The sequence below is a fragment of the Salvelinus namaycush genome, unplaced genomic scaffold (genome assembly GCF_016432855.1).
Source record: "Salvelinus namaycush isolate Seneca unplaced genomic scaffold, SaNama_1.0 Scaffold3564, whole genome shotgun sequence".
NCBI classification, from domain to species: domain Eukaryota; kingdom Metazoa; phylum Chordata; class Actinopteri; order Salmoniformes; family Salmonidae; genus Salvelinus; species Salvelinus namaycush.
Window position 1 is genome coordinate 1 of NW_024060524.1, and position 14,594 is coordinate 14,594.

The 14,594-nt window shown below is 46.9% G+C and overlaps 1 protein-coding gene across 1 annotated transcript; it reads right to left on the reverse strand.

The window, feature by feature from the left end:
- Positions 1 to 829: 829 nt before the first annotated feature.
- LOC120040475 (axin-1-like) lies at positions 830 to 12,101 on the reverse strand (the record flags this gene model as incomplete). The annotated part of the gene is made up of 8 exons (XM_038985616.1): positions 11,659 to 12,101; positions 10,938 to 11,052; positions 7,875 to 8,071; positions 7,443 to 7,589; positions 5,400 to 5,546; positions 4,428 to 4,524; positions 1,402 to 1,539; positions 830 to 1,211 (listed from the first exon to the last, which is right to left on the reverse strand). Coding segments are annotated over exons 1-8 (1,666 nt in total), but the record flags the coding sequence as incomplete, so codon positions are not given.
- Positions 12,102 to 14,594: the final 2,493 nt, after the last annotated feature.

A 14,594-nucleotide genomic window follows, 5' to 3' on the forward strand; every position in this document is an offset into this window, starting at 1 on the left:
ATAAATAAAGACATCAACACTAGAGAGGTTTATCACTGGAGACTAACCTGGATAAATAAAGACATCAACACTAGAAGAGGTTTATCACTGAGACGAACCTGGATAAATAAACACTGAGAAGAGGTTATCACTGAGACTACCTGATAAATAACATAGAAGAGGTTTATCATTGAGACTAACCTGGATAAATAAAGACCACATCATCACTAAGAAGAGGTTTATCATTGAGACTAACCTGGATAAATAACACTAGAAGAGTTTATCATTGAGACTAACCTGGATAAATAAGACATCAACACTAGAAGAGGTTTATCATTGAGACTAACCTGGATAAATAACACTAGAAGAGGTTTATCATTGAGACCTAAACCTGGATAAATAACACTAGAAGAGGTTTATCATTGAGACTAACCTGGATAAATAACACTAGAAGAGGTTTATCATTGAGACTAACCTGGATAAATAAAGACATCAACACTAGAAGAGGTTTATCATTGAGACTAACCTGGATAAATAAAGACCACATCAACACTAGAAGAGGTTTATCATTGAGACTAACCTGGATAAATAAAGACATCAACACTAGAAGAGGTTTATCATTGAGACTAACCTGGATAAATAACACTAGAAGAGGTTTATCACTGAGACTAACCTGGATAAATAACACTAGAAGAGGTTTATCATTGAGACTAACCTGGATAAATAAAGACATCAACACTAGAAGAGGTTTATCATTTAGACTAACCTGGATAAATAAAGACCACATCAACACTAGAAGAGGTTTTATCATTGAGACTAACCTGGATAAATAAAGACCACATCAACATACCTGCTCCCATCCCCGCTGGGTCCCCTCCCTTGGCTCCTGGCTTGTGGCCTTTCACCCCTGGAGGCCCCTGGGTTCTCCCAGAGTGAGGCGGAGGGTACACCCCTACCCCTCCGTCGGGGGAGCGGGACTTGGGTGAGTGTCTCCCGGTGCCTGGTGACTGGCACCCCGGCGTCTTCATCACTCTCTGCACGTGTTCGTCCAAGATGGACTCCGGGTTCTCCTCGTGCGCGTCCTGTAGCGCCAGAACACCATTGTACGAGGTCTCTGAATAACGGGACCCATAGTGGGGGTGGAGGGACGAGGTGGAGGCGGGGAGGGGCTTGTTGCCGTAGGGGGGGAGGGAGTTTACCATGGAGACATCGGCGTCGTTGCCCTCCTCCTCCTATCACAGAGCAGGAGAGGAAAGAAGGGGGCGGGGTGAGAGGAGAAGCAGGTTAGTGTGTGTGGGATGATTACCGTCCAACACACACACACACATCCAAACTACGCACACATCACAAATACGTCACACACACACCCCCCCAGTACGTACCAGTCTGACCCTCTTCAACACACACCCCCCCAGTACGTACCAGTCTGACCCTCTTCAGTCTCTCCTCCAGTCTCTCCTGTGCTTCTCTCTCTCTCAGCACTTCCTCCAGTCGACTGATGAGGTCAACAGCAAACCTCTCCGGCTCAACGTGGACATCCTTTGGCACACGGTACGTACGCTACACACAGAACATCTATCAGATAAACATCATTCCCACGGTCTACCGTTGTGACCACAGAACATCTATCAGACACCGTCTATATAAATGACCAAATATCACACACACGGTCTACCGTTGTGACCACAGAACATCTATCAGATACCGTCTATATAAATGACCAAACATCACACACGGTCTACCGTTATGACCACAGAACATCTATCAGATACCGTCTATATAAATGACCAAATATCACACACACGGTCTACCGTTGTGACCACAGAACATCTATCAGATACCGTCTATATAAATGACCAAACATCACACACGGTCTACCGTTAGGACCACAGAACATCTATCAGACACCGTCTATATAAATGACCAAACATCACACACGGTCTACCGTTATGACCACAGAACATCTATCAGATACCATCTATATAAATGACCAAATATCACACACACGGTCTACCGTTAGGACCACAGAACATCTATCAGATACCATCTATATAAATGACCAAACATCACACACGGTCTACCGTTAGGACCACAGAACATCTATCAGATACCGTCTATATAAATGACCAAACATCACACACACGGTCTACCGTTATGACCACAGAACATCTATCAGATACCATCTATATAAATGACCAAACATCACACACGGTCTACCGTTAGGACCACAGAACATCTATCAGACACCGTCTATATAAATGACCAAATATCACACACACGGTCTACCGTTGTGACCACAGAACATCTATCAGATACCGTCTATATAAATGACCAAATATCACACACAGTCTACCGTTAGGACCACAGAACATCTATCAGACACCATCTATATAAATGACCAAATATCACACACACGGTCTACCGTTGTGACCACAGAACATCTATCAGACACCATCTATATAAATGACCAAATATCACACACACGGTCTACCGTTGTGACCACAGAACATCTATCAGACACCATCTATATAAATGACCAAATATCACACACACGGTCTACCGTTGTGATCACAGAACATCTATATACAGTTGAAGTCGGAAGTTTACATACACTTAGGTTGGAGTCATTAAAACAAGTTTTTCAACCACTCCACAAATTTCTTGTTCACAAACTATCGTTTTGGCAAGTCGGTTAGGACATCTACTTTGTGCATGACAAGTAATTTTTTCAACAATTGTTTACAGACAGATTATTTCACTGTGTCATAATTCCAGTGGGTCAGATGTTTACATACACTAAGTTGACTGTGCCTTTAAACAGCTTGGAAAATTCCAGAACATGATGTCATGGCTTTAGAAGATTCTGAGTCAATTGGAGGTGTACCTGTGGATGTATTTCAAGGCCTACCTTCAAACTCAGTGCCTATTTGCTTGACATCATGGGGAAATCAAAAGAAATCAGCCAAGACCTCAGAGAAAAAATTGTAGACCTCCACAAGTCAGGTTCATCCTTGGGAGCAATTTCCAAATGCCTGAAGGTACCACGTTCATCTGTTCAAACAATAGTACACAAGTATAAACACCATAGGACCACGCAGACCACTCAGGAAGGAGACGCGTTCTGTCTCCTAGAGATGAACGTACTTTGGTGTACAAAAAGTGCAAATCAATCCCAGAACAACACCAAAAGGACCTTGTGAAGATGCTGGAGGAAACAGGTACAAAAGTATCTGTATCCACAGTCAAACGAGTCCTATATCGACATAACCTGAAAGGCCACTCAGCAAGGAAGAAGCCACTGCTCCAAAACAGCCATAAAAAAGCCAGACTACGGTTTGAAACTGCATATGGGGACAAAGATTGTACTTTTTGGTGAAATGTCCGCTGGTCTGATGAAACAAAAATAGAACTGTTTGGCCATAATGACCATTTTTATGTTTGGAGGAAAAAGGGGGAGGCTTGCAAGCCGAAGAACACCATCCCAACCGTGAAGCACGGGGGTGGCAGCATCATGTTGTGGGGTTGCTTTGCTGCAGGAGGGTCTGGTGCACTTCACAAAATAGATGGCATCATGAGGATGGAAAAATATGTGGATATATTGAAGCAACATCTCATGACATCAGTCAGGAAGTTAAAGCTTGGTCGTAACTGGGTCTTCCAAATGGACAATGACCCCAAGCATACTTCCAAAGTTGTGGCAAAATGGCTTAAGGACAACAAAGTTAAGGTATTGGAGTGGCCATCACAAAGCCCTGACCTCCATCCTATAGAAAATGTGTGGGCAGAAATGAAAAAGCGTGTGCGAGCAAGGAGGCCTACAAACCTGACTCAGTTACACCAGCTCTGTCAGAAGGAATGGGTCAAAATTCACCCAACTTATTGTGGGAAGCTTGTGGAAGGCTACCCGAAACGTTTGACCCAAGTTAAACAATTTAAAGGCAATGCTACCAAATACTAATTGAGTGTATGTAAACTTCTGACCCACTGGGAATGTAATGAAAGAAATTAAAGCTGAAATAAATCATTCTCTCTACTATTATTCTGACATTTCACATTCTTAAAATAAAGTGGTGATCCTAACTGACCTAAGACAGGGAATTTTTACGAGGATTAAATGTCAGGAATTGTGAAAAACTGAGTTTAAATGTATTTGGCTAAGGTGTATGTAAACTTCCGACTTCAACTGTTTATGAGGTAGGGTATAAAGTAGTGTGTAGTGTGTATACTACTTACAGGTATGTGAGGTAGGGTATAAAGTAGTGTGTATACTACTTACAGGTATATGAGGTAGGGTATAAAGTAGTGTGTATACTACTTACAGGTATATGAGGTAGGGTATAAAGTAGTGTGTATACTACTTACAGGTATATGAGGTAGGGTATAAAGTAGTGTGTATACTACTTACAGGTATATGAGGTAGGGTATAAAGTAGTGTGTATACTACTTACAGGTATGTGAGGTAGGGGCACACGTCCGTTGGCTTTGGCACTTTCATGCATCTCTCTACGATGCTGTTTACGATACCGGTAGGGTGGAACACCATCCCTGCAACACACACACACACACACACTAGTATTCAGAAGAATGTGTTTCAGTGTGTGTGTGTGTGTGTGTGTGTGAGAGATAGAGGATATGTTTGTGTGTATGTGTGTGTGTGAGAGATAGAGGATATGTTTGTGTGTATTTCAGTGTGTGTGTGTGTGTGAGAGAGATAGAGGATATGTTTGTGTGTATTTCAGTGTGTGTGTGTGTGAGAGACAGAGGATATGTTTGTGTGTATTTCAGTGTGTGTGTGTGTGTGTGAGAGATAGAGGATATGTTTGTGTGTATTTCAGTGTGTGTGTGTGTGTGTGAGAGATAGAGGATATGTTTGTGTGTATTTCAGTGTGTGTGTGTGTGTGTGTGTGTGAGAGAGATAGAGGATATGTTTGTGTGTATTTCAGTGTGTGTGTGTGTGTGTGAGAGAGATAGAGGATGTTTGTGTGTATTTCAGTGTGTGTGTGTGTGTGAGAGAGATAGAGGATGTTTGTGTGTATTTCAGTGTGTGTGTGTGTGTGTGCGAGATAGAGGATATGTTTGTGTGTATTTCAGTGTGTGTGTGTGTGTGTGTGTGTGAGAGAGATAGAGGATATGTTTGTGTGTATTTCAGTGTGTGTGTGTGTGTGTGTGTGTGTGTGTGTGTGTGTGTGTGTGTGTGTGTGTGAGATAGAGGATGTGTGTGTGTGTATTTCAGTGTGTGTGTGTGTGTGTGTGTGTGTGTGTGTGTGTGTGTGTGTGAGATAGAGGATGTGTGTGTGTGTATTTCAGTGTGTGTGTGTGTGTGTGTGTGTGTGTGTGTGTGTGTGTGTGTGTGTGTGTGTGTGTGTGTGAGAGATAGAGGATGTGTGTGTGGGTGTATTTCAGTGTGTGTGTGTACTCACACACTGCTGTCGGTCAGTGAGAGTGTGTCGCCATCGGAGACGCTGGACATGCTCTGCTGTTCACTGTCGTTAGCGCTGGTTGCCGGGGCACGAGCAGAACCCATGTTCACGTAGTAGTAGGGGTTAACGACCGGCTCTCTGCATGGTCTGAGAGGAGGTTACACACACACACACACACACACACACACACACACACACACACACACACACACACACACAGAAAGTATTCAGACCTTCCACATTTTGTTACATTACAGCCTTGTTCTAAAATTGATTAAATAACAAATTCTCATCAATCTACACACACAATACCCCATAATGACATCACAATACTCCATAATGACATCACAATACCCCATAATGACATCACAATACCCCATAATGACTAAAGCGAAAACAGGATTTGATAGAAATATTTGCAAAAAATATAAAAACAGTAATACCTTATTTACATAAGTATTCAGACCCTTTGCTATGAGACTAAATTGAGCTCAGGTGCATCCTGTTTCCATTGATCATCCTTGAGATGTTTCTTCAACTTGATTGGAGTCCACCTGTGGTAAATTCAATTGATTGGACATGATTTGGAAAGGCACACACCTGTCTATATAAGGTCCCACAGTTGACAGTGAATGTCAGAGCAAAAACCAAGTCATGAGGTCGAAGGAATTGTCCATTGAGCTCCGAGACAGGATTGTGTCAAGACTCTTCTAGAGCTGGCCACCCGGCCAAACTGAGCAATCGGTGGGAGAAGGGCCTTGGTCAGGGAGCTGACCAAGAACCCGATGGTCACTCTGACAGAGCTCCAGAGTTTCTCTGTGGAGATGGGAGAACCTTCCAGAAGGCCTTAATGGTACTGAATGGCCAGACGGAAGCCACTCAGTAAAAGGCACGACAGCACGCTTGGAGTTTGCCAAAAGGCACCTAAAGACTCAGACCATGAAAAACAAGATTCTCTGCTCTGATGAAACCAAGATTGAACTCTTTGGCCTGAATGCCAAGTGTCACATCTGTAGGAAGCCTGGCACCATCCCTACGTTGAGGCATGGTGGTGGCAGCATCATGCTGTGGGGATGTTTTTCAACGGCAGGGACTGGGAGACTTGTCAGGATCAAGGGAAAGACGAACGGAGCAAAGTATAGAGAGATCCTTGATGAAAACCTGCTCCAGAGTGCTCAGGACCTCAGACTGGGGTGAAGGTTCACCTTCCAACAGGACAATGACTCTAAGCACACAGCCAAGACGTCCCAAAGCCAATCCTGTGTTAAGTCTCTGAATGTCCTTGAGTGGCCCAGCCAGAGCCCGGACTTGAACCAGATTAAACATCTCTGGAGAGACCTGAAAATAGCTGTGCAGCGACGCTCCCCATCCAACCTAACAGAGCTTGAGAGGATCTGCAGAGAAGAATGGGAGAAACTCCCCAAATACAGGTGTGCCAAACTTGTAGCATCATACCCAAGAAGACCCGAGGCTGTAAACGCTGCCAAAAGTGCTTAAACAAAGTACTGAGTAAAGGGTCTGAATAGTTATGTAAATGTCATAGTCTTTTATTTTTAATAAATGTCAAAAAAAAATACGTATTTTGCTTTGTCCTTATGGGGTAGTGTGTGTAGATTGTGTGTAGATTGTGTGTAGATTGTGTGTAATATATATATTCCCTCATCAGACTAGGGCTGTGATGATACCAGTATCTCCATATTTTCCCCATGGTAAAAATCAAAACAGGAAGCAGATCAAACTCTTTGTACGTTAATTATTGAAGCTAAATCTTGGAAGATGAACGTGACTCTGGGTGACAGCATGCTGACTGTCTGTTTCCAACATGATGGCTGTTCTCCTAAAGAAGTTAAATCCGCTTGGTGTTTTGTTGCCTTGCCGCGCGATACTGGTATCATCCCGGCGCAGGACGCGTACAAACACACAGAGATTCTCTACAGGCACAGCTGCCTAGCAACCACTCGGAGAAATACTAAACACACTGTCATGAGTTTCACACAATCAGGCGCAAACACACGTCCATAAACAGTCTCTCTGGACTCCTACCTGTACTCTCGGCTTTCCCCTGCTCTCCGATTGGTCGACACTCTGTGAGGAGCCGTCTCCATTAGCAACCTCTGGGTCAGCCTGCTGGCCTGCGTATCCCCGCTCTCCTCTTCCTCCTCCTCTTCCTCATCCTCTTCCTCCCGGCACCTGAATCACAACCACCTTAATTCACCAAGTTACATTCACATGGACCAGGAGTTTGACCTGGTCCTGGACCAGGAGTTTGACCTGGTCCTGGACCAGGAGTTTGACCTGGTCCTGGACCAGGAGTTTGACCTGGTCCTGGACCAGGAGTTTGACCTGGTCCTGGACCAGGAGTTTGACCTGGTCCTGGACCAGGAGTTTGACCTGGTGACTTGGTGCTGACAACAAGAACACAATATACAGACAAGAATAAAACGCAGACTCTAGATACACAAGAGAGACACACACCTCCACTCTACGTCCTCTGTGAGGGTGGGCAGGTAGCCAGGCCCCAGCGGCCCAGGACCAGTACCCGATGAGGAGCTGTGGTCGCTGGGTGGTTTGGGGCTCTCCTCCCCTGTCTGGGTGTACTCCAGGTAGGGGTCTGACTTCAGGAACAGAGGGTAGGTGTTCTCCTCCATGGTGCTCTGGATCTCTGTCTGGGCCTGGGAGAGGGACAACTTCGGTTCAGTACAAAGTTCCAAAACTTTATTGTTCATTCAGCATATAAAATAAAAAAACGAAAGTGAGATTAAACAAGGGAAGCTGGGTTCTTCACCTGCAGCAACACAGATCCCAGAGAGGGAAGCTGGGTTCTTCACCTGCAGCAACACACATCCCAGAGAGGGAAGCTGGGTTCTTCACCTGCAGCAACACAGATCCCAGAGAGGGAAGCTGGGTTCTTCACCTGCAGCAACACAGATCCCAGAGGGGGAAGCTGGGTTCCACACCTGCAGCAACACACATCCCAGAGAGGGAAGCTGGGTTCTTCACCTGCAGCAACACACATCCCAGAGAGGGAAGCTGGGTTCTTCACCTGCAGCAACACAGATCCCAGAGGGGGAAGCTGGGTTCCACACCTGCAGCAACACACATCCCAGAGGGGGAAGCTGGGTTCTTCACCTGCAGCAACACACATCCCAGAGGGGGAAGCTGGGTTCTTCACCTGCAGCAACACACATCCCAGAGGGGGAAGCTGGGTTCTACACCTGCGGCAACACACATCTCAGAGAGGGAAGCTGGGTTCTACACCTGCAGCAACACACATCTCAGAGAGGGAAGCTGGATTCTTCACCTGCAGCAACACACATCCCAGAGAGGGAAGCTGGGTTCTACACCTGCGGCAACACGCATCTCAGAGAGGGAAGCTGGGTTCTTCACCTGCAGCAACACGCATCTCAGAGAGGGAAGCTGGGTTCTACAACTGCAGCAACACACAGAAAGGGAAGCTGGGTTCTTCACCAGCAGCAACACAGAGAGAGGGAAGCTGGGTTCTACACCTGCAGCAACACAGAGAGAGGGAAGCTGGGTTCTCTACCAGCAGCAACACACGGAGAGGGAAGCTGGGTTCTACACCTGCAGCAACACACAGCCCAGAGAGGGAAGCTGGGTTCTACACCTGCAGCAACACACATCCCAGAGAGGGGGAAGCTGGGTTCTTCACCAGCAGCAACACAGAGAGAGGGAAGCTGGGTTCTCTACCAGCAGCAACAACACACAGAGAGGGAAGCTGGGTTCTCTACCAGCAGCAACACAGAGAGAGGGAAGCTGGGTTCTTCACCAGCAGCAACACAGAGAGAGGGAAGCTGGGTTCTATACCAACAGCAACACACGGAGAGGGAAGCTGGGTTCTATACCAACAGCAACACAGAGAGAGGGAAGCTGCGTTCTCTACCAGCAGCAACAGAGAGAGAGGGAAGCTGGGTTCTTCACCAGCAGCAACACAGAGAGAGGGAAGCTGGGTTCTTCACCAGCGGCAACACAGAGAGAGGGAAGCTGGGTTCTTCACCAGCAGCAACACAGAGAGAGGGAAGCTGGGTTCTCTACCAGCAGCAACACAGAGAGGGGGAAGCTGGGTTCTCTACCAGCAGCAACACACAGAGAGGGAAGCTGGGTTCTATACCAACAACAACACAGAGAGAGGGAAGCTGCGTTCTCTACCAGCAGCAACACAGAGAGAGGGAAGCTGTGTTCTCTACCAACAGCAACACAGAGAGAGGGAAGCTGGGTTCTATACCAACAGCAACACAGAGAGAGGGAAGCTGGGTTCTCTACCAGCAGCAACACACAGAGAGGGAAGCTGGGTTCTCTACCAGCAGCAACACACAGAGAGGGAAGCTAGGTTCTCTACCAGCAGCAACAGAGAGAGGGAAGCTGCGTTCTCTACCAGCAGCAACACAGAGAAAGGGAAGCTGGGTTCTCTACCAGCAGCAACACAGAGAGAGGGAAGCTGGGTTCTCTACCAGCAGCAACACAGAGAGAGGGAAGCTGGGTTCTATACCAACAGCAACACAGAGAGAGGGAAGCTGGGTTCTTCACCAGCAGCAACACAGAGAGAGGGAAGCTGGGTTCTTCACCAGCAGCAACACAGAGAGAGGGAAGCTGGGTTCTCTACCAGCAGCAACACAGAGAGAGGGAAGCTGGGTTCTTCACCAGCAGCAACACAGAGAGAGGGAAGCTGGGTTCTCTACCAGCAGCAACACAGAGAGGGAAGCTGGGTTCTTCACCAGCAGCAACACAGAGAGAGGGAAGCTGTGTTCTCTACCAGCAGCAACACAGAGAGAGGGAAGCTGGGTTCTCTACCAACAGCAACACAGTTGTTGGTTCTGTACAAGCTACCAACACATCCACCCCTTGTCCACAGCTGTTCATGACAATATGTTCTTAATAAAACATCAATGAATGTATGTGTCCTGGTTCCTGTGTCTCCCGCCAGCGAGAGGAGGGTTCAACCATCTGCCTGGTCAAAGGTCATTAATAAAACAACCGCTTCCTGTTCCAACATCACGTAATGATTGGTTGATGCATTACTACCTGTTGGAACATCACGTAATGATTGGTTGATGCATTACTACCTGTTGGAACATCACGTAATGATTGGTTGATGCATTACTACCTGTTGGAACATCACGTAATGATTGGTTGATGCATTGCTACCTGTTGGAACATGGCAGGTAATGATTGGTTGATGCATTGCTACCTGTTGGAACATCACGTAATGATTGGTTGATGCATTACTACCTGTTGGAACATCACGTAATGATTGGTTGATGCATTGCTACCTGTTGGAACATCACGTAATGATTGGTTGATGCATTGCTACCTGTTGGAACATCACGTAATGATTGGTTGATGCATTACTACCTGTTGGAACATCACGTAATGATTGGTTGATGCATTGCTACCTGTTCCAACATCACGTAATGATTGGTTGATGCATTACTACCTGTTGGAACATGGCAGGTAATGATTGGTTGATGCATTGCTACCTGTTGGAACATGGCAGGTAATGATTGGTTGATGCATTGCTACCTGTTGGAACATGGCAGGGTCCAGATGCAGTCTGACCACACAGTCTCTGATGAAGCTCTTAGTAGCTGGTTTAATCTGCCTCGACACGATGCCGTTACTATCCTGAATATACTTCCTGGAAAGAGAGAGAATACAGAGATCAGAGAGAGAGAATACAGAGATGAGAGAGAGAGAGAATAGAGAGATGAGAGAGAGGGAGAATAGAGAGATGAGAGAGACAGAGAATAGAGAGATGAGAGAGAGAATAGAGAGATGAGAGAGACAGAGAATAGAGAGATGAGAGAGACAGAGAATAGAGAGATGAGAGAGAGAATAGAGAGATGAGAGAGAGAATAGAGAGATGAGAGAGAGATAATAGAGAGATGAGAGAGAGAGAATAGAGAGATGAGAGAGAGAGAATAGAGAGATGAGAGAGAGAGAATAGAGAGATGAGAGAGAGAGAATAGAGAGATGAGAGAGAGAGAATAGAGAGATGAGAGAGAGAGAATAGAGAGATGAGAGAGAGAGAATAGAGAGATGAGAGAGAGAGAGATGAGAGAGAATAGAGATGAGAGAGAGAGAATAGAGAGATGAGAGAGATGAGAGAGAATAGAGAGATGAGAGAGAATAGAGAGATGAGAGAGAATAGAGAGATGAGAGAGAATAGAGAAATGAGAGAGAATAGAGAAATGAGAGAGAGACTAGAGAGAATAGAGAGACTAGAGAGAAAAGTCCTCCCTACCTGTAAATGGCCTTGGCCAGCTTGGGCCTCTTCTCCTGGCTGCTCTTCCTGAAGCCGGAGCAGGCGAACCAGAAGTCAAGCTGGTCCCCACAGCCCTCCTGTCTCAGGAAGCCCCTGAACAGCTGGATGCCCTCCTGGTCATCCAGGAGAGAGTGGAGCGACTCGGCCCACTTCAGGTAGGGAGGCGTGGGGGAGGCGCTGCCCTCAGGCTCGTACCCTAGGTCCAGGTCCGGCCGCCTGGGGGTGGGGGTGGCCGAGGATGGGGACTCGCTACTACGGAAGACGGGGTCTGTTTTGGAGGGGGGGTAGCAGGTGGACTGGGTGGGGGGGCGGCCTCCATGGCTGGAGGGGAGGTGGTAGGGGTCACGGTCACCCCCTTCTTCTCCAGGGACAGGGGGCCGAGGGGCGTGCTCTGTGAAGTGGCTGTGGGGGTCCACCCCCATCCCCACCCCTAGACCTCCCAGATGATCGCCCCCTCCCACCCCCCTGTACGCCCCCTGTGGGTCTCGGACCACACTCATGTCTCTGGTTGGGGACCACTGGGTTGGGCACCGGTCACACCCACACCTCTAGAACAGCTGAAGATGAGAGATTCTTCCTGTGGTGGAAGAGAAGAGGGGGATGAGTTAGAGAGAGGAATGATCCTACCTGACAGAAGAGAGAGAGGAGAGGAGAGGGGATGAGTTAAAGAGAGGAATGGTACTACCTGACAGAAGAGAGAGAGGAGAGGAGAGGGGATGAGTTAAAGAGAGGAATGATACTACCTGACAGAAGAGAGAGAGGAGAGGAGAGGGGATGAGTTAAAGAGAGGAATGATCCTACCTGACAGAAGAGAGAGAGGAGAGGAGAGGGGATGAGTTAAAGAGAGGAATGATCCTACCTGACAGAAGAGAGAGAGGAGAGGAGAGGGGATGAGTTAAAGAGAGGAATGATCCTACCTGACAGAAGAGAGAGAGGAGAGGAGAGGGGATGAGTTAAAGAGAGGAATGATCCTACCTGACAGAAGAGAGAGAGGAGAGGAGAGGGGATGAGTTAAAGAGAGGAATGATCCTACCTGACAGAAGAGAGAGAGGAGAGGAGAGGGGATGAGTTAAAGAGAGGAATGATCCTACCTGACAGAAGAGAGAGAGGAGAGGAGAGGGGGATGAGTTAAAGAGAGGAATGGTACTACCTGACAGAAGAGAGAGAGGAGAGGAGAGGGGATGAGTTAAAGAGAGGAATGATACTACCTGACAGAAGAGAGAGAGGAGAGGAGAGGGGATGAGTTAAAGAGAGGAATGATCCTACCTGACAGAAGAGAGAGAGGAGAGGAGAGGGGATGAGTTAAAGAGAGGAATGATCCTACCTGACAGAAGAGAGAGAGGAGAGGAGAGGGGATGAGTTAAAGAGAGGAATGATCCTACCTGACAGAAGAGAGAGAGGAGAGGAGAGGGGATGAGTTAAAGAGAGGAATGATCCTACCTGACAGAAGAGAGAGAGGAGAGGAGAGGGGATGAGTTAAAGAGAGGAATGATCCTACCTGACAGAAGAGAGAGAGGAGAGGAGAGGGGATGAGTTAAAGAGAGGAATGATCCTACCTGACAGAAGAGAGAGAGGAGAGGAGAGGGGGATGAGTTAAAGAGAGGAATGGTCCTACCTGACAGAAGAGAGAGAGAGAGAAGAGGGGGATGAGTTAAAGAGAGGAATGATCCTACCTGACAGAAGAGAGAGGAGAGAAGAGGGGGATGAGTTAAAGAGAGGAATGGTCCTACCTGACAGAGAGAGGAGAAGAGGGGGATGAGTTAAAGAGAGGAATGGTCCTACCTGACAGAAGAGAGAGAGGAGAGAAGAGGGGATGAGTTAAAGAGAGGAATGATCCTACCTGACAGAGAGAGAGGAGAAGAGGGGGATGAGTTAAAGAGAGGAATGATTCTACCTGACAGAGAGAGAGGAGAAGAGGGGGATGAGTTAAAGAGAGGAATGGTACTACCTGACAGAGAGAGAGGAGAAGAGGGGGATGAGTTAAAGAGAGGAATGGTCCTACCTGACAGAGAGAGAGGAGAAGAGGGGGATGAGTTAAAGAGAGGAATGGTACTACCTGACAGAAGAGAGAGAGAGAGGAGAAGAGGGGGATGAGTTAAAGAGAGGAATGGTACTACCTGACAGAAGAGAGAGAGAGAGGAGAAGAGGGGGATGAGTTAAAGAGAGGAATGGTACTACCTGACAGAAGAGAGAGAGAGGAGAAGAGGGGGATGAGTTAAAGAGAGGAATGGTACTACCTGACAGAGAGAGAGGAGAGAAGAGGGGGATGAGTTAAAGAGAGGAATGGTACTACCTGACAGAAGAGAGAGAGAGAGGAGAAGAGGGGGATGAGTTAAAGAGAGGAATGGTACTACCTGACAGAGAGAGAGGAGAGAAGAGGGGGATGAGTTAAAGAGAGGAATGGTCCTACCTGACAGAGAGAGAGGAGAAGAGGGGGATGAGTTAAAGAGAGGAATGGTCCTACCTGACAGAAGAGAGAGAGAGGAGAGAAGAGGGGGATGAGTTAAAGAGAGGAATGGTCCTACCTGACAGAAGAGAAAGGAGAAGAGGGGGATGAATTAAAGAGAGGAATGATCCTACCTGACAGAAGAGAGAGAGAAGAGAAGAGAAGAGGGGGATGAGTTAGAGAGAGAAATGGTCCTACCTGACAGAAGAGAGAGAGAGAGGAGAAGAGGGGGATGAGTTAACTTCTTATGGCTGCAAGGCAAAGTGTTGAGTAGCCAGTGAAATCGTGCCCATTTCAAACGGCCTCCTACTCAAATCTTGCTTCTACAATATGAATATTATTATTATTTTTGGATAGAAAACACTTTCTAGTTTCTAAAACAGTTGGAATTATTTCTCTGAGTGAAACACAAGTCCTTCTGCAGCACTTTTCCTGACCAGGAAGTGAAATGTCAGAAATCTATGCTCTT